At 33.8% G+C, this 21,065-nt stretch overlaps 2 protein-coding genes and 1 long non-coding RNA gene across 3 annotated transcripts; 2 read left to right on the forward strand and 1 right to left on the reverse strand.

Annotated features, from left to right (window-relative positions):
- Positions 1 to 478: 478 nt before the first annotated feature.
- On the forward strand, positions 479 to 2,974 carry LOC105325899 (alpha-ketoglutarate-dependent dioxygenase alkB homolog 4). The gene is made up of 3 exons (XM_034480802.2): positions 479 to 621; positions 1,763 to 1,978; positions 2,385 to 2,974. Exons 1-3 carry the CDS (start codon positions 544 to 546, stop codon positions 2,901 to 2,903), a joined length of 813 nt encoding a protein of 270 aa, XP_034336693.1. The 5' UTR covers positions 479 to 543; the 3' UTR covers positions 2,904 to 2,974.
- Positions 2,975 to 4,361: 1,387 nt separating this feature from the next.
- LOC105325894 (potassium voltage-gated channel protein Shaw) lies at positions 4,362 to 18,763 on the forward strand. Its single transcript, XM_011425648.4, has 2 exons — positions 4,362 to 5,155; positions 17,493 to 18,763. The coding sequence occupies exons 1-2, from the start codon at positions 4,469 to 4,471 to the stop codon at positions 18,678 to 18,680; spliced, it is 1,875 nt and encodes a 624-aa protein (XP_011423950.2). The 5' UTR covers positions 4,362 to 4,468; the 3' UTR covers positions 18,681 to 18,763.
- Positions 9,771 to 10,903, reverse strand: LOC136273676 (uncharacterized). The gene is made up of 2 exons (XR_010711887.1): positions 10,489 to 10,903; positions 9,771 to 10,205 (listed from the first exon to the last, which is right to left on the reverse strand). It is a non-coding gene; the product is annotated as an uncharacterized lncRNA (long non-coding RNA).
- Positions 18,764 to 21,065: the final 2,302 nt, after the last annotated feature.

The raw sequence follows: 21,065 nt of genomic DNA on the forward strand, positions 1-21,065 counted from the left end.
GATGCAGAAGTAACAGACCGAAATATCCATTAAATGATATGACTTGGCTAAATACTGTGGGGTGACAGAGCAATAAGTATTAGTTAAAAAAAAACAGTTTTGAATTTATTTATAAATGAATTATTGCATCAGATGAAAATGTTGTTTATTTACATTAGATGATAAATGCATTTTTTAAATAGATAAAAAGGGGCTCGTCGCGAATTTTTTCAACTCTTTATATCTACCACCTCTATACAATATTGTATTTTATTGTAAAGAGATTGTCGATATAAAAAGTTGAAGAAAAAAAATCAGGACAAGCACCAGTGATAGATATCACATATGTAAAATATAGCTATTGATACATGTATATTTATATTTTTAAATATTACAACGAAATATAAATTGGGAATACTTTTTCTTTGTTTTCACCTTTTCACATGTTACACGTTCATGACCACGGAAAAAGTCTGACGGACGGATTTACCTAGTCTCCATTCAGTATTATCATGGTTTTAATTTTACACTGCACTGAAATGTTTCCTATGCAGGAACGGCAAAATGTCACATTGTGGATGTAAAGGTATTCGTACCTGTCTTGTCTGTGAAAAAGAAGAAAGACAAAATGAGACCGAAACGGTATGTCTGTATTTTTGATTCTTGTTTATATGGTTTTCTTTTTGTAAGGATGTTTTATACAGAAATGTCACTGACAATATCTGACAATATCAGTGTACATGCAAGCTCTAAATTGGATATTTTCCTCTGCCAGCTCATTATATTATTTTATTATCTCCACAGATAATAAAGTTTTATGAGTTTAACTATTAACATATATGTTATGCTTAGGCAGTGTATCAATCATCAGTGTATATTTTAATGTACGTTTACCAGAGACATAAATAACATGTTTTTTATGTCTCTGACGTTTACAAAGTAATCAGTAAAATTGGGTACTGGTATTTACCATATTGGATACAAATTTGACGGTCAAAACGGATTGCCAAATAGCTCAATTAGTAGAGCACCTGACTAGAGATTCAGGGAGCCCAGGTTCCAAACACAGTCTGGACCGTCATTATTTCTCATTCCTGTACATTTGGTTCCGTGCCAACCTTTGGAACTGACAGGTTAACTCTTGCTAGGGTAAAGAGCCTGGGGGATTGAGATCTTTGAAGGTGAAGATCTTTTTAAGGAATCTTCGTATGTGAAGGTCTTTTAACAGAGGAGAAATGTGATGGTCATTAGTGGTGCCAGATAGCTCAGCTGGTAGAGCACCTGACTAGAGATTTATTAGGCTTGGGTTGAAATCCCAGTCCCTTTATGTCGCTTTTCGAAGAATTTGATGAAATTTTGCATAACGGTTAAAGAAGTTCGATTGAAATCGAAGTAATGGGAAAAGTTCAAGATCTCTTCATTGACACATTGTCTCATTTGTTAAAAGCACAATTAAAGCAAACACACTTATATCTTCCCATGTAAAGGGTTTCTGATCTACTCCTCTCTTCACAAAGAGCAAAGCAAATCAGAAACCTTGTCTTGTAAAGATAACACATTCATAACAAACTCATACACACTCTACAGTCAGTCTACAATTAACTTTAAATATATCAGATGTAACAAATTACATTTGCAATGAATCAAAATCACTCTTCATTGGTATTTCATTATAACCTTGCATGTTTAAATGTATACTTATTACAATAGCTAAGTTTGACTGTAGTTTCAGTTATTGCAGTTCATGTCATATAATCTTCAATTATTTTTTTTTTTTCATTAGAAGTGCTCAAGAAAAATTCACAGTTTTTGTGACCTCTGCAACATGGCTTATGAAGGAGGCACAGCTGATGATCATCCTAATCACCATGGAAACACTTTAGAATTCCCAGGGATTTTTATCCGGAGAGATTTTATATCATCAGAAGAGGAATCAGATATTTTAGAACACATCTACAAAAGTCCTTTTGTGGAATCTCAATCTGGGAGGCGAAAACAGGTAATTCCTTGGGAATGAATTTTATAAGAGGTTGTGCGAGACGTCTTGACGTAATATCATCGTGGATGGAAGAACACATTGTTCAAAATCTTATTGTCTTTTGAAATTTACTTTGTAAGATATTTGACCATATAATATTAATGGTGCCCTTTTTTGAAAGTTTTTGTCTTGCAACCAACTTCTATTGGTACATCTTCCAGTACATGTATCTATGGATTCGTAAGTACCAGTACAAACAAAAATAAAGGGTTAATTTAAAAGTGATATTTATTAATAATTCAATTTATACTATAAAATTGTAACAAAATTTAATAAATTCAGTAATATTGTGTGTAGATATGGCTAACTATTACTGTTTTGTGTAAATGTGATTGTATATACATTCGTTATATTTACATCTTTTAAGGATTATGGCCCAAAAGTAAATTTCAAAAGAAAGAAAATCAAATCAGATGTGTTCACGGGACTGCCAGATTTCAGCAGAGTGCTGTATGACAGAATGAAATCAACGGACATTTTAAAAGATTTCGAACCTGTGGAACAATGCAACCTAGAATATCTGCCGGAGCGGGGATCATCAATTGACCCACATTTTGACGACTTCTGGCTCTGGGGGGAGCGGCTAGTGACCTTGAACTTAGGGTCAGACACTATACTTTGCATGACCTCATCAGATTATCCAGATATAAGTGTCCACATACCGTTGTTTCGTAATTCTTTGATCGTGGTGTATGGCCCGGCTCGACACGCTTGGATGCATGGAATTCACAGATGTGACATCACAGAGAAAAGACTTGCAATCACTTACAGAGAACTGTCAGCAGAATTCCAACCAGGAGGCGAAAAAGAACAAGTGGGACAGAATCTGCTGGACATTGCTTTGACCTTTGATGGAGTGTCTGTTGGTTCCTTGAAAGTGTCATGACAAATGTTTGTTTTGTTTAAAAAAAAAGATTATTGTAAAAATAAAGAAGAAAAGGGTAAACTAGTATGCAACATTTTGTTACCTTATATTGTTTCTACTAAGATGAAATTTTTGTGAAATTTTTTAAAAATAAAAAGATTGCTTGTATTAAAAGTGTATTTGATAAGGCTCCAAATTCCTCTCCACTGAAAAAATGTTTACTTTAATTTCTGGTACATACAACAGAAAATGTCCATAACATTGTCTAGATATTGGGACTATTACATGTACTTGCTACTTGTGTTTCTATTATGTCACCAAAATTGGCCAAGTCTTGTAATTTCCAATGAAATGAAAACTTGTTTTCAAATTGGGTTAAGGAAGCATAAACATAGGGTTGCTCAAACATCATATTCACATGTCATTGTACAAACTGTTTTCACATGGTAATATCTTAACACAAAATGACAAATATCCCTTAACATTAGAAGGGAGAAACCATCATATTTAAAAGTGTGGAAGGTGGGGGGGGGGCAGACTTAACTCAAATTTTTGACACTGACCAGAATAGTCAGGGGTGCAAGCACCATTGCAACCCCCCATGGAAGAGAAAAATAAAAAGATTTGATTTAGTTTGTTAAAATTTAAGATAGCAATAATTTATACAAGTTACCTTGAAAGCTTCGATAGCCACAAAAGATAGTCTTAGAATCATAATTATTTATTTCAAAATGAATACAAGAGTTAAGAAAATCACAAAATAACAGTTTTTCAATCTTCAATGTAACGATTTTTTTCCTTACAAAAGTACCAATGATTAAAGATAAATGCCTAAGGTTGAACCCCTGACGTAAAATAGGCCCCATATATAATTTATAGAGACGTGATTTGGATATTTATTCTACATTTTAAGCTGCTATATATCCAATATGTCGTATAATACTCAATTTTTGACATGTTGGAAACACCTGACCCAAATTTTGTCAAATCGATGAGTTAAATAAATTAAAGAAAACCTTGTTACAAATGCGACAGATTATAATTCATTGTTATTAGATGGAGTATCGGTCAGTTTGTATCGGACAGTAAAAATTAATAGGAAATTATCTTCTATACTTTTGAATGTGTTTCAGTTAAATTGTGTAATTTGTAAAGAGTTTATTATAACTTAACGTATCTACATGTATCGTTATATGAACAGTAGCTTGGTGAAAAAACACAAACATTCCTTTTCTTTCTTAAAAAAAATCATTAATAAATACCTTAAATGGAGCTTTTAAGCGGGCAAGTACAACAACATGGCGGGTAATACCCCAGACGAAGTGGTTAGGGTCATGTCAATGTCCTAAAGAGAGTACTTATAAAAATAAGAAATGTAAGCAGTGAAGCACAGGCAATAAATACCACTAAAGTCAAGTTCTAGCAGTAGATCGCACGTGCAATATCGTATGAAAAACGTAACGTTGTAATGACGTCATAATGGATCGGACTTTTCGAACGTTGTCGGAAATGACGTAGAACACAAAAAGATGGAGTTACATACATGCAGTATAAAATGTCGACAAACTAACGGTCGAACATGAAGGATGAATGTTATATCCATCTCTGTGAGGAGGCCTTCGGCGTGGCAGGACGATAAACAGCACTCCGTGCACAATTTGGCAAGAATTAGTAAGTCTGCTACTTCCGAAACTTCTGAGACTGAAAATGTAGAGAGCCCTCGGAAAAAGGAGAAGCGTGCAAGGACTAACGAGTTATTCGGAAAGCTTAAACAGATTGTTGTTAACAAAAAATACAGAGATGTTGACTGGCATCGTATTGTCATTAACGTTGGGGGAACCAAATTTTCTGTTTACAATGGGACTATCAGGACTGTACCGGGAACACGACTTGCAAGCCTCAGTACCAAAAGTGAAGAGTATGATAGCATAAACAATGAGTATTTCTTTGATCGTAACCCTGAATTATTTCCATACATTTTGGATTTTTATCGTTATGGTGAGATGCACATACCAAGGTTTATATGTGCGCAGAAAATGTTGACGGAAATGAAATACTGGGGTCTCAATGGATCATGTTTATCCCATTGCTGTCGGAAATACTATTACGACTCACTTGACGAGATATTCGACTACGAAGACCTTCAAAAGATGTTTGAAATGGTCCCAGAAAAAATACATGGTGTGGATAGCGGGAGCAATTTCGGGGATTATGACATAAGTCACAGAATCTGGTCATTTTTGAACAATCCTACGTCATCGAGGGGTGCTAAGGTAAATTATTAAAAATATAGCAGATTCCAAGAGTAAAATCACGAAAAATATTATATACATCTATATACAGATAAAACACTTGTAACTACACTCCGGTGCCAAATTTTTTTTTTCTTTTCACTATATATTTCATTGAAAACCATTATTTTCTAAAGAATTGCTAAAAGATAACAGCTTGGCCAATTTCAGAAAAGATTTTGGATTGATAAATTCAGAATTCATCTTTCAGCCCTTTTATTTTTGGTCATAGTATTGAAATATTTTTCCGACTTTTTGTTCTTGAAAATTGATATATTAATAATCCGAAGTAAGATTATTTGGCTTGCATTTTGCAAAGGATATACACGTACATGTAGTAATGCTGCGAATCAATTCCTCAGTGGTTTGAAAATAGAATTGTTTTAACTATATTTTAGGACGGTTTCTGGCGTTTGTTCTATATATTTAGTTACCGTATTCATTAGCCATGTGGGAGTTATATCTCCTCAGAGGATCGTTTTAAGGGTGCCCCCCCCCCCCCCCTCAACATCGATTAAAAACTGAATACTGTAGCGTATATAGTACTGCCTCCTAAAGTAACCAATATTTACATTTTCCAGTGCCTTTCCTTGTGATAACACTACGTATCGATTTTGCACTATAAAACCCATAACTTCAAATGACGCCAAATTGAGGCTCCAGCGGGGTTTGCTTATTTATATTTAAATATTTAATCGTACGATGGTTTAAAATTATATAAATATAAGGAATCATTCTTTGAATATTATGAGGTGATAATTTCGGTGAGGGCGTGATCAAAACTATCATTGGATTTGATCACGCCCCGACCAAAATTATGTGTATAAATGAATGATAACAATTTTTAAAACACGTATGATAAATTTTTTTTGCTGCGTTTAATTTTGCAATGCATATTATTACTCATAAAATAAAATTGATAAAGATATTAAAGATAGTAACATGTATATCTATAACGCTAATGTACTCGTAACAATAACGAACACCAATTTTTAATCGTACATATAAGTGACCTTTAAGAGAAAGGAAACTGACCCCCTCTAAGAAGCACGCGCACTTTTTATACAACGTGTCAATGACCCTTTGTTTTTAACTGCTCGCAATACTGACCCTGTTCTAAATTTGTTTCATTGGTGAAACGAACATATGCGACATTTCCTTCTTAAGGTTAACACTGTTAACTTGAATAAACTGCCATGAATGTACACATAACAATAGCTAACACCAAATTTGAATCGAACTGTCCTTCATGACTTGTTTTTTTTTTTTTTTTTTTATTTGCATTTTTCAAATTCAAACATACATAATTACTATTAAACTGATGTCAACTTCTTTTTTAAATATTATAATCACTCTTTCATACCACTTTCATTCATACACTCATTCAAAAATCAAAATTAAATGAACCTGAGGTTGTATATTAAATGATTAATAAAAATAATAAATGAAATGATAATATTCGTAGCAAATTCCACCTCTGTAAAATATAGGTATACAATTATAAACAAAAGAGATCTTCCCACTGTGACCAACATTTTTCAAATTTCCTAAGTTGAAATTTTTGAACCCATGCATATTTCTCTATCTTGTATTTAAAACTCAAATAATATAATAGATCAACATAGTTTGGAATCTTATTCTGCTTCAAACATATATATATGAATTGTTTTGTATATAAAATTATGAAGTTCACAGGTTTATTGTCTACACTTAGAGAATTTTCTCCAAATAGTATATTGATAACATTGAATCCAACCCTCTTTGTTGTTTTTCTATATATAGACATACTAAGATCATTCCACAATGGTAAAACATTAATACAACTAAAGAATACATGTTGTATTGTTTCTATTTCTTCTTTACAAAAAGTACAACAATCATTTGTAATGATCTTGATTTTTTTTAAATAATAGTTAACAGGAAGAAATCTGTGTAGAACTCTGTATTGCAGCCATTGAACAGATGTATCGTTAGTTGTCATAAAACATATTTTGAAACAGTCTTGTATGCACAAATTTTGTTCAAGTGGTAATTCATTATTCCATCTTGATATTGCAGTTGGAACCGCTTCAGTATAGTTCAAAATTTTATAAATTGCCTTGGTACATTTTTCATTCAATAAAATCACTTCAAAATACATTGGTAAAAAAGGAGTACAATTTTTTTCAATATTTACTCTTTCAACAAACACTGATTTTAAAAACTTTGAAATAGCGCTAATAATACTGTTGTATTGCATGACATATATATCAGGCAAGTTAAACATATGTAAAAAATTATCGTATGTCAAAAAAGCTCCATTTGCAGATAAGAAATCTCCAACTAACTTTACACCATGTTGATACAATACATTAATAAAGAAAGATTTATTGGCAACTGTAATACAAGAGTTGTGCCATATTGGAACATTGATAATATTTTTCTTAATATAACCAGGCTGTTTGTTTAACATGTTCACTACCTGGTGCCATGATTGAAAAACATCTTGCCAAAAAACATTATTTTGTTTAATCATCTTTCTTATAAAATCATCCCCAAACTCTAACATTTTCATAGTAACATTTTTGCCGTTAATTGCAAAAAAAATATCCATCCATGGTTTGTGTTTGAGAGTTAACCTTTTAATCCATGAGCATTTGAGAGAAGAAACAAAATTATGGACATCCAGCATTTTTAAACCACCTTTTGTGTAATCTTGAGTAACTATCTTTCTTTTTACTTTATCACCTTTAGATTTCCATATAAAATTAAATATTGCTGTATTCAATGAGGATAAAAATGCTTTATCAGGTGTGGGTAGCGAAATAAATAGATGATTCAATTTCGGCAAAATTAAAGTCTTGGCCACGGTTACTCTACCAACAGGAGTTAGAACCTTTCTGTTCCATTGTTGAATCAGTGAAAGAATTTTTGGCAGTTGTATATTGTAATTTAATTCAGTAATTTTATCTAACTCTACACAGAATTCTATCCCTAACAGATTAAAAGTTGTACTACCCCAATTGAGTTTCCATCGGGTATGGTGAAAAACCTGATCTGAGAACTTTCTCGAGCCTATCCAAACCACCTTGGTTTTTGAGCTGTTGATTTTTAATCCCGAAAATTTTGAGAAAAACTCTAATGTATCTAGAGAATGAAAAAGAGACTCTGGTGAACCATCAAGTGTCAGTGTTGTATCATCTGCATATTGAGTTATCTTGTGTTCTTTACCATTAACTATGATACCCTTAATGTTTGTATTCTGTTTGATAAGTATGGCTAGGATCTCTGCACAGAGTAAAAATAAATATGGAGCAATCGGATCTCCTTGTCTGCAACCTCTCTGTATGTCAAATTGATCAGACAGATGTCCACATTGCAAAATAGCTGCTTTAAAGTTTGTATTTAAGATCTTAACCCAGCTAATTATATTTTTTCCAAACCCCCAAAAATGCAAAACTTTGTAAATAAACTCCCATGCAATAGAATCAAATGCCTTTTCAAAATCTATGAGAATAAGTAAGCCAGGAATTTTTAATGACTCTGTATATGCCATAAGGTCATATACAAACCTTGTATTTTCACCTATGTATCTGCCTTTCATAAAACCAGACTGTGTTTCTGAAATAAGATAATCAAGGGTAGATTTTATTCTATAACTAATGCACCCTGAGATAAGTTTATACATGACATTTAGCAAGGTAATTGGGCGCCAATTTTTTAAAAATTGTCTTGGCTTATCACCCTTGGGTAAACAGGATATAATTCCGAGCCTTTGAGTAATGGGAAGCTCTTGTTTGCTAAATATACAATTTATAGCTGATACAATGTACAACTTTAGATCTCTCCAAAAAAATTTAAAGAACTCAACAGTGAATCCATCGCTTCCTGGGGATTTGTTATTTTTCATATTTTTTAAAACTAAGGAAATTTCTTTTTCTGTGATATTACCCTCAAGGGAATCTGAAGTCTTTCTATCGAGCCTCTGAAAATGTAGGGGATTTAATACATCTGTAAGATTTATATCAATGTGTTCAGAGTCTCTACAAGTATACAAACTTTTGTAAAAAATCTTTACCTGTTGTAAAATTTCAGACTGATCATAAATAGTATTGTTTTCATCCATCTCCACCTTCTTAATAGTTTTATTTATAAAATTTCGAGATTCCAGGCTGCAGAAATATTTAGTAGGTTTTTCCCCTTCTTCTACCCATTTGGCACGTGACCTTATAACATGTCCCTGTAATTTTTCTTTCCTAAGACCTTCTAGTTCCAATTTTTTTTCACTAACAAGATCAATATTAACATGAGGATTTGATTCCAATTTTTCTATATCTTCTAACAAGGACCTCTCTTGCTTGTCCCTTTGTTTTTTCTTAAAAGAAGAATATGAAATGGTGACACCTCTAATTTCCATGAGCAGAACTTCCAGGAAATTCTGGTCCTCAATGGATTCAGAGGAAGTACCTTTATATTGGTTATGCACTTGTTGTATTGTGTCTTTGACTTTTTGAATGTAAGTTTTGTCAATTAATAAAGAATTGTTGAATTTCCACAGCCCTCTGCCTCGTTGAAATGTATTGAATTTTAACTCTAAAATGACCGCTGAGTGATCTGACCTATAACCTGGTTTAATAACAAAATTTTCAACAATGTTGGATACATTTTCAGAAATGAGGATATAATCTAATCGCCCTTGCTTAAAAGGGGTTTTCTTTCTCCAAGTAAAAACCCTTTTACTTGGATTTAAAATTCTAAAATAATCTGAAAGTTGCAAATCAGACATAATTTCAAGAAGTTTGTCTCTAGCCTTAGGGTTACTGATGCCCTTGTAATTTTCAGTATCTATGCTGGGATTAAGAACAAGATTAAAGTCACCACAGAGAAAAATATACTCATTATCAAAATCTAACAAAACATCTCTAACCATATCATAAAAAGTGGGTGTGTCAGTATTTGGACCATATATATTAATAATTGTTACCTTGTTTTCTTCGATGACCATATCAAGAGCCAGAAGATTACCATCATTATCCCTACGAGTTTGATTGACCTTGAATTCAAAATTATTGTTAAACATAATGGCCACTCCTCTGGTGTTTGATTTGAAAGAATTAAAAAAGCATGTATAACCCCACTGTGTTTCAACAAATGGCTCAATATCTTCAGTAAAATGTGTGTCTTGGAGACATAAAATTGAGTAACCCTTTCCCTTGTAATAATTTAAAACATCTTTACGTTTAGAAGCAGTTGATAGACCTTGACAGTTCACTGTCGCTATTTTTAAAGTATCAGTCACGATAAATTAACAAAACAGTATATACACAACCTCTTACCTCATTGTAAACAAATCTGAAAAATCTGGCACACATTCTCACACCTCGCACACAAACCTCACACACATGTAAACATAAGCGAAGTCCGATCCCGATTTTGTCCACTGAACACATATACACCGATCCCGATACTTATCGCGCACCTGCTACCGCCGCATCCTGCTGATCATTTAAGTGTCTCTTCAAGTCCTCAGTTTGTCACCTATTTGGTCCAACACATCGAATTTGTGTCTTTTACCCTTGGTATCCAAGGCGAAAACTTTTCCGTTGAAATACCAGGCCTGGTCGATTCTGTCGTCGTTGTTTAGGTCGCGTATTAGATGCCCGTTCATTGTTGTAAGGTGGTCGTGCATAAAAAAGTGTTTTTTTAGCTGAGCGTCCTGCCTCTTGCGGATGACCCTTATTTTAGTTTCGGAATTCCGACTTCATGACTTGTTTTATTTTTAAAAAAAATCTGCAGTATGTAAGTAAGTAAGTAAGTAAGTAAGTAAGTAAGTACGTAAATAATTTATTATAGTGACATGTGTTATAACAATTACAAAATGTTATACAAAATAGATAATGAAACACCCGGCCCATTGGGCCTATATGTCACTGCAAATACAATTATAACATAAATATACACATATTACGCATTGCGTTTTTTATACAATAATGATTGTCTGTAAAGGTAAGATTCAATTAAATATTTAGAGGTTTGTCTAGGAAAATTTGACAGTAGAAAAAAAATACAGTCTAAATTTGACATTACCAGTGTTGGATTATATCCTATATTATTAAATAATTCCCTTCTAAAATCAGAATAGATTGTACAATTCAGCAGAAAATGACTCTCGTCTTCTATTTCATTTAATACACAAAAATTACATATTCTTTCATCGAGAGGTTCCCCCTTATATCGCCCCGTTTCAATTCTAATTGGGAGTATCCCACGTCTGAATTGTGCCAAAATAGATCTTTGAGATTTTGAGATGTTCATTTCAAGGTAATTTTCAGTTTTAAAATTTGTTTTAATGCTTTTATACAATCGCAATTTTGGTAGTTGATTTATTTTTCCTAACCATTCATTTTCATAAGTAAGAAACAGCTTGTTTTCAAATTCATTAACATCACAGATTGATAAATTATCGTAAATATGTAACAGACTCATGGATTCAAATAGTGATTTAATACGTGATGTTCATCTAGATAAACCAGTTTGATTAAAGTCCCACAGGAAAACACGCTTTGTTAGCTGATCGTCCTCCATTGTCAGCAATCGATTCCATAATCGCACGGCGTTAATACAGTGTCTATGATAACAGAGTTTCCATCCAAATTCCCCGTGTAGCGCTGGTAAAGGTGTAAATCTGTGAACGCCTAAGTAAAAACGTAGGGCTCGATTCTGTACCATTTCAATAGAATGATAATTCTGGAGGCCCCACACTTCACTACAGTAATCCAAAACTGGTGGTACACAATTTAAAAACATTTTTCAAAAGTTGAAATTCCTATTTCTTTATATGGACAAATTTTGGAAATCATGCCTCCGAGAGCGCGTCCACCAGCTTTTGATAAAGTATCGGCGTTGTTTTGGAAATTCATTTTTTCATGAAATATTACACCAAGGTATTTATAATCTGTATTATACTGGAGAATATTGCTGTTAATTTGGAACTGAAAATCGCTTCGGGTCATTTTTTCCTAAAATGTATAATTCCTGATTTTTTCATATTTATATGAAGACGCCATTTTTCACACCAGTAAGACACAGTATCCAATATTTTTTGCAAATTTTCTTTTGAGTCGGATAAAATAGCAATATCATCCGCATACAATAAAATACCTAAATTGATTTCGCCCACCGTTATACCTTTCCTCAGTTCTTTAATTTCTTTTGCGAGACCGTTAATGAAAAGAACAAAGAGAGTCGGTGATAAGTTGTCTCCTTGTCGTACCCCAGCTGAAGTAGAAAACCAGTCGGTACATAGCTCACTGACTCTTACACACGATACTGTGTTTCCATAAATAGATTTTATTGAATTGTAAAAATCCCCGTCGATTCCATTACTTAAAGCTGAACACCGCTCATAAATAGGCACTGTCCGCCATATTTCTCTTTAATCACTGCTGTCCCTACAACCCTTATATAAGGGACAGACCTCTAAACAGTTCAAAGTACTTCGCTGTAGAGGTCTCACCTGTTTGGACGTACATTTTGCCTCGCCGTGTTACCCGGTCGCGATGAAATTATCAAATTTTACGCACTTTTTGAAGCCAGGAGAATACGAACATCAAATAAATTGGTCAATGCATTATTTACGAACAGAAAAAGAACATAAGATAAGAAAAAAAATGCATAAAATCTAAAGACCACGAAAGGAATACTACATGTCGGCCACGAGGTTCAGGTGTGCAATCGGGTATCTGTGTGACGGTGCCTATTTACGAGCGGTGTTCAGCTTTAAGAGGGAGAACTTTAAGAGGTGACGGTCCACTGTATCGAAAGCTTTTTGTAGATCGATGAACGCAACGAATGTTTCTTTTCTATTCTGTATAATACTGTTAAGTGTAAAAACGTGGTCAGCACAAGAGCGTTCACGTCGAAATCCATTTTGCTCATCAACAAGCAGGTTGTTATCTTCTAAATATGATACCAATCTATGATTTAAAATAGAGCTGTACATTTTATAAATAGTTGATAATAGACTGATTCCTCGATAGTTAAGCGGTACTCTTGGGTCACTGTTAGAATCTTTTAAAATAGGACATATAATAGCTTGTCGCCACACAGAGGGAATTATATGGGACTCAAAACATAACATGAAGAGGCGATGAATAACTTCTATTACACAATCGTATTTGAGCACTTCATATGGGATTTCATCTACACCAGAGGATTTTCCATTTTTAGATTTCATAATAACATTTTTCACTTCATCGAGTTCTACAGGTCTGTTAAGGTAAGGATTATGTTCTCTAAGGGGGTCCAGCATATTATTTTCCATGAAGTTTACCGATTCTTTGACACGTTGGAGAAAGGCGTCATTGCTGGCTACATCTGTGGAGGGATTATATAAGTTACAGAATTCCGATTTCCAAACGTTTTGCACATACGTGGGGTCACTAGATATAGACCCGTCATTGTCATCAGTATAACACTCTGTCGGTACTTTATTTTTCCGTTTTGGTCCAAGAGACCTCAGTTCTTCCCAAAACTTTTTGGGATTATTTGAAGAGAAATTATCAAGGTTTATAGCCAGATCTAAGTTGTATTTTCAACGAAAAAAACGCATCCGTTTGTCGAGTTCCTGTTGAGCCCTTTTGTATTCACTGAAAGATTTTTGTTTTAATACGCTATTTCCTTTTTTGTGTTTTAGGAATGTTTTCTCTTTTTCCCGCATGACTCGCCATAGCTCAGTGAGCTCATTGTTCCAGTAGGGTTTATGTGTACGGAATTTTTTCCGCGACCTTTTTGACCAATCAAATTTCGGTATACTACACTCCATTTCTTTTGTTATAATGTTACATAACTGTGTGTAGGTTCTGTCAATGTTTTCTCGTGATTCACGGCATGTTTCAATGATCCGTATCATATTCAATAAGCTTCCTCTTACGTTTACAGAAGACATGAAAGAAGGAGGGATACATCGTAGTTTATATTTTTTAATAGGACGCGTGGATGATGTTACAGTGTTTTCACTCGGATGTGCATTTTCAAAATCACGTATCATAAAGTCAAATATGAGAAATCCATGATCGGGTATTCTACAGTTTTCGCCCTGCATACTTACTAGACCAGCATTTTCAACAATGTCACTACAAGAAATTATTTGAAAGTTTGAGCACTGATTGTAAACATCATGAGGAACACATACATAGTCAACCACGGAATGACCTCTTGTCGATTGAAATGTATAGTCATTTGATTTATTGCCAAATCTTCCATTCAATACACAGAATTTACAATCGTTACAGAATTCTAGAAACGAGCTTCCATGTTGATTGTGAACATTGTCAATAGTAAGCCTAGGAGGAATAGTATCAAGATCCTTGTCAAAATCGGGTATATTCGAAATGCGTGCATTAAAATCGCCACATATAAATATAGAGTCGGTATCATATTGGATGTAAATTTGGGTAAGGAGGTGGGAGAAGAAGGATGATGCGTCACGGCCCCATGGTGAACTCTCAGGTGGTAAATAGCAGGAAAACACAACAAATACATAGTCCGAGAATTTGTTCGTAAATTTAACACCTAGAATTCCATCGAATGAATTGTCTATAATGTCTACTTTGTAGTTCTTGCATAGATGTTTTTTGATAAATAGTCCCACTCCACCGGACCCTTTTGGTGCTTTCACGTGTACGTTAGATCGATTCAGACCCATCCATTGATACCCATCTAAATCTAGATTTTCTTTGTTTAATAAATGAGTTTCGTTAATTGATACAATGTCACAATCTGTATATTTGATAATTTCTACCCTTAGATCATGATTTTTATTTGTCCAACCACAGACGTTCGGATGCCCTATCCTTATAGTTTCAAAGGGTCGGGGTAATTCCTAACTCGAACTTTCATCTCTTGTGTTTGGTTCGTTGTCTGTTTTCTTTATAATGCGGCCGTTTGCAGTTATCCTGAAGTCTTTACCGTTCGGCATTTCATTCAAGATTGTTCTAGCGTTTAATTCGATCAGTCTCTCCGTGTGACTTTTACTCGAACGTAGAAAAACTGAGCGATAGTCTGAAATCTCCCCAAGTTTTCGTTTAGCCCTCAGGACCCGAATTTTCTGATCTACCCTAGCAAAGCTGATTTTCACCAACCCCGGTTTATCTATTTTTCTATTCTTTAAGCGAGCCGCCGCTACAACCTGGGCACTATCATCAAGATGAGCAACTAATTCTTTAGCTACTGATAATATATCTTCGCTTGGTTCAAACTTGACATTTGTTGCAATAATTGTGAAATCTGGGTCTTCCAGGGGATTGAGTACAACCCCACGCTCACCTCTTTCATAAATCGGGCGATCCCCATTCTCAACCAGTTCAAGTCGTTCCATAATAGAGTCAATGGTCTGTGACAATGTGTCGATTTTATTTTTATGAATGGACAACTCAAGGTCAATATCGCTCTTCATGGCTTTGAATTTTTCATTGATGCCCTGAACGAACTCATTTTTGAACTTGTCTAATTTGCTTTCAACAATTGATTGTAGTGTCGATTGCCCTTTCTGTAACTTATCAACAGCATCAGCAATAATAGTCATTTTTTCCACAAATGTTTCATAATCGGCATGAGAAATGTTTGACCTACCGGACTTGCCGGGTGTGTTCGGTGAGCTGTTCGTCGCCATTTTGACTTTTCGGGTGTTGGCTTTGGGGTTTGACCGTCCGACGAGAGCCTTCGCTTCCCAACATCAGCTCCAGGTCCAGATTTATTTGGCACGTTAGTCGGGACTTTTGTCGGAGTTTTTGTTGACATAACAACAACCAAATTTGTCTTAATTTTGGAATAAACAGAAAATTCTCGCAGCTGAATTTTACGCCATGTCGATACTTTCACGCATGCGCACCTAAAATATACTCTAAGGAGTCATACTGCAGATTTTTTAAAAATATATACATATGGGCTGCGTTTTACAAAAGACATAACGAATTAGGGATGGCAATCGATTGCAGAATTGCAAGTTGGTTTATCGCAATTCTTTCTGACCGATTATGACCGGTTACTCGTATCAAAATACACAAACTACACAAACAAATACTAGTAATACTGAACATTGGTGATTCTATGGACAGAGATTCAAATAGTGTTAACTTAGAATTTAATGTTTCAAATGGTGTAATTCATGCACATTTTGTCTTTATTTTTGAGTGCGCATCACGCTGTGCTGTTTTTTTCTAGCTATGCAGTCGTAAGTGCGAAGTTTTAAAATTCTTTTGTGTTGTGTTTTTATTCTAAAATTCACACTTTTCGTAACGTTCATGAGTTGACAAATTGTAATTCTATAATATTCAACACCTGATATGCTAAAATGGCGTTTACGACCGCATCATTTTTCTATATTTAAAACGTTATACGAAGCCGTAGTAGAAAAAGTATGACTCTCTCAACATATAAGCAGATGTGATAATTTATTTCCTTAAAATAATCAATTTTTCTATGCCAATAATCGTATATACCGCTATATGCCAAATCAAAAGAGATACAATTGAAAGAAAAAGATACCTGGACCAAACTAGATGGTCCACATTTTTAAAATATAAACGTTTGGTGACTTTTAACAATAGTTTTCACGTATTTGAAAGAAAAAGATAGACGTATGGCATATATAGAAAAATATGAAAAATGTAAAAAACAAAACAAAAACAAAAACAAACAAACAAACAAACAAACAAAAACAACAAAAAACAAAACAGGCGCATTTCCAACAAATTCTCATAGTTTCCAATGGTAAAAATTGATAACATTCGAGACTTCTTCGAAGATCGGGATGGTATACGAATGAATTTTTAATCTTAGAATAATTGATACGTACTGTAATAAAACATGCAAGACATTTAATCAAAATATCAAGGGTAGAAATTACATGTATCAGACTAGGCCAAAACACTGACTTGCAAAACAAAGCCTATATCTGCACGTACTAAACAACCCACTTAGAATTCAGATCAACACAAAGTGACATTTTAATTTTGTTCTGAATTTTTCGACAGGTGAAGTACATGGTGACACAAATATTGCTGCTCGTAGGCGTTTTTGACGTGGTTACATTCTCGAAGATTGGTCTAAATATGAACAAACATTTTCAACGCTGTGAATTTAAAGCGATTTATTCTATTTTGAAACGTGGTTGTTTTTTTAAACAAAGCATTTTTAACCGCAAATTGAATGTGTGTCCGTAATAGAGGTCAAACGATAATGTAAGTCTAAGCATACTAATTTCCCGATCGTAAATTTTAGTATTTAGTCATAGTCAAATGACATATTTTAATCATTTAGTAAATTATGTTCTTTTCAGATCTGGTCGATTCTGTACATGACGTTGGTCATTCTATCCATCATTTGTATGTTCACCAGTACTTTGTCATCGTGCAGAGTGGAGCCCAAACACACATTCTTTCAAAGATATATTCCCAAACACATCGCCACGAACAGTTATTACGTCATCATTCAGCCAAAAATGATGACGAACTTCACGGATCCGTGTGTCGACCATTGTGATTTCCTACCTCAGCACAATACCAGAGTGTTGTCTTTCTTGAGCACCCAACCCCATATTATTTTGTTGTGTTTTGATTTATTTTGTCTAATGTTCTTTAGCCTCGAAATCATTGTCCGATTCATTTTTGGCCGACAGCGATGGCGCATGCTCAAATCGTTTACTACCATTTGCGACATTCTGTACCTAATCCCAGCTTGGTGTATGTTTGCGATTGACTTCTATGACCGAACATTCTGGCACGACGTGAAAAAAGTTGGGATGTTTCTTCTTCTTCAGACATTGATGGCTCTTCGAGTCCTTCGACTGTTTCGGTTTACGAGACATTACCATGGTTTGAAGACCCTATGGCTAGCCGTCAGAGCCAGTAAACGTGAACTTTTTCTACTGTTTATATTCATGATAATGGCGACCACGTTTTATGCCACTTTTATTTTCTGTACGGAGTTTTTTGAGGTATCGAGTTATTACAATAACATTTACATTGGAATGTGGTGGTCACTCATCACAATGACAACAGTAGGGTACGGAGATTTTTACCCCAATTCTGCGTTGGGGTACATTCTGGCTTCAATGTGTGCTTTAACTGGCATCATCCTCATGGGCATGCCTGTGCCGTTAATAGCCAGAAATTTCCATTCTTTCTACGGCTTGCAATTTTATCATTCACGTGAACATCGCATACGCCACATCAAATATGACACAGGAAATGAGTCAGACTTTCAAATTGAAAACCCGGATAAAGTCGATACGGGAAAATCCAGACCACCAAAGCAAACGGTCAAGAAAGATCCCAAGGAAAACCAGACGGGTGTGGAATTGATAGTTACTTCTGAGAAAACCGGCGAGGACAAATTTGCAGAAACAGTCGGGTGTGCTCTTCAAAAGAGGAAAAAAATTCTAGCTTTGTTCGAAAGTAATAAAGTTTCTCCAGTGGATGAAAATGGAGTTGAAGTAACTCAGAGAAAGAGACGGAAGAGTTTATAAAACCAATTGCGTTAAAACATTTTTTTTTATTGTACAATGAGTAGATGCCATATACTGATATTGCCAATACATGTTTTACAATTCGTCTTCGTCTTTTTCTACTGCGATCTGATGTTTGAATGAGGTAATAATTCCAAACAAAACTGTTACTGTTGGATAAGCAACCTGTGAGCTCTGAAATGTGCTTAATAACAACAATGGTGGCTTAATATAGGAATTAAAATATGGTAGATCTGTTTGTTCCTAAACATTTGTTTAACCTTGACACGGACTACATGTACTAAATAGCTTACTAGTAAATTTAAGGAAGCTGGATGGTCAACAAATTAACCATCAAATCTGCCTCAATTTTTATAGCATGATTTCTTTAGCTATAAACTATAAATAAGTATTTAAAAAAGCCATCACTGAGAGCTTAAATTTTTTTTTAAAATTGCAATATTTAATGTTTAAGAGCTGTTCTTCTCTAAGATATTAAGATAATAGTCAAAGATGGTAACTACCAAGCCCTCTTAATTATGATCTATCCTACTATATTAAAATGATAGACTCGAATTTTTGGGCGTTGATACCGAGAAATCGGAAGAGTACTGTCTTTTGTTTTATATATTTTAAACATCATTCAATGTTACTTGAAGATGACCAATTTGTTTTTATTTTTTCTCAATCAAGCTTCGCTAATTAATAATCAACGAAAATTCCTTTTAAAAAAATCTGGATTGTTTGGATTTTACAATCTTGCGCATGCGCATCACTTTCACGCTAAATCACGGGAGGCTCTTTAGTTTATGTTTCCACAATAACACATTTGCATGCACGATGGATAAACTAAGAAACGATATTACAAATACGTGTAAATTTTCAATGAAAATGTGTCATATATTCTGTTTATCAAAGGAAATACTGGAGATAACTCTAACTCAGTGCATTTAAAATGAAAAATCCCGAGCGTTACGAATGTCAGCATGGTGTGTAAATTCGAAGCGAGTAAAACGTTTGTGAAAAAGTGTTGAATTCTTCGTTAATATGAATTAAATTTTTAGATGAAAGATAATTACAGCCTGCTTTGTTATGAATAATTTGACTGTTATTTTCAATGCAGCTTCTTTAATTTTCTCCAAAATCGTTTCGGAGCGATTCTGCAATTTTTTGCTACAAATACGGGTACAATGTATATATGGAACGCCAAATTAACATATATTCAAATATTTGTACCTATCTTCAAATAATTGTACCTATCTTCAATTAATTGTACCTATCTTCAAATCATTTGAAGATAGGTACAATTGAATTAAAGATAGGTACAATTGAATTGAAGATAGGTGTAAATAATTATACCTATCTCTAAATAATTATACCTAGGCACAAATGAATTATACCTAGGTACAAATGAATTATACCTATCTTCAATTCAATTAAAGATAGGTTCAGTTGAATTATACCTATCTCTAATTCATTTGAAGATAGGTAAAATTCATTTAAAGATAGGTACAATTGATTTGAAGATAGGTAAAATTCATTTAAAGATAGGTACAATTGATTTGAAGATAGGTTCAATTCAGACATATCTATATTATGGAACGCCAAATTAACATATATTCAAATATTTGTACCTATCTTCAAATAATTGTACCTATCTTCAATTAATTGTACCTATCTTCAAATCATTTGAAGATAGGTACAATTGAATTAAAGATAGGTACAATTGAATTAAAGATAGGTACAATTGAATTGAAGATAGGTGTAAATAATTATACCTATCTCTAAATAATTATACCTAGGTACAAATGAATTATACCTAGGTACAAATGAATTATACCTATCTTCAATTCAATTAAAGATAGGTTCAGTTGAATTATACCTATCTCTAATTCATTTGAAGATAGGTAAAATTCATTTAAAGATAGGTACAATTGATTTGAAGATAGGTTCAATTCAGACATATCTACAAAGGATTTGAAGATAGGTACAATTCAATTATAACTAGGTTCAATTCGTTTTGTGTATTGTTGAAAATAATGAACGCTCCCTTGAAGACATTTCAACATGGAGGGAAACGAGGGAAGCACCAACAACCCTTTGATGGGGTATCAAGTGCCTGTAGAAATTTTTGAAAATAAAGATAAAAAATATTAAAATCATGCATTCTGACTGTATTTTGGTCTAAACGTTCTACATAAAACAATTAATTTAAGAAATGAAGATAATAATTTTTCTATTGATCATTGTATCGCATTGATGAAAAGGTTTTCCGGTCAATTTTTTCTTTGATACGTCGATCAACAGAAAAATTAGTATCTTCATTTCTTATCATTTAATAAAACATTTTCAAATCAAAAACTTTGAAGTGTCATTGATCAAAAATGTAAATAATGTAAATGAAGC

Source organism: Magallana gigas, chromosome 3 (assembly GCF_963853765.1).
Source record: "Magallana gigas chromosome 3, xbMagGiga1.1, whole genome shotgun sequence".
Taxonomy (NCBI): Eukaryota; Metazoa; Mollusca; class Bivalvia; order Ostreida; family Ostreidae; genus Magallana; species Magallana gigas.

Bases quoted from the DNA above. Each gene is read 5' to 3' on its own strand.
- LOC105325899 (XM_034480802.2), top strand. From the start codon at position 544: ATGTCACATTGTGGATGTAAAGGTATTCGTACCTGTCTTGTCTGTGAA. The intron at 622-1,762 runs GTATGTCTGTAT...TTTTTTCATTAG, and splicing joins GACAAAATGAGACCGAAACG to AAGTGCTCAAGAAAAATTCA. The intron at 1,979-2,384 runs GTAATTCCTTGG...ACATCTTTTAAG, and splicing joins AATCTGGGAGGCGAAAACAG to GATTATGGCCCAAAAGTAAA.
- LOC105325894 (XM_011425648.4), top strand. From the start codon at position 4,469: ATGAATGTTATATCCATCTCTGTGAGGAGGCCTTCGGCGTGGCAGGAC. The intron at 5,156-17,492 runs GTAAATTATTAA...TGTTCTTTTCAG, and splicing joins CGTCATCGAGGGGTGCTAAG to ATCTGGTCGATTCTGTACAT.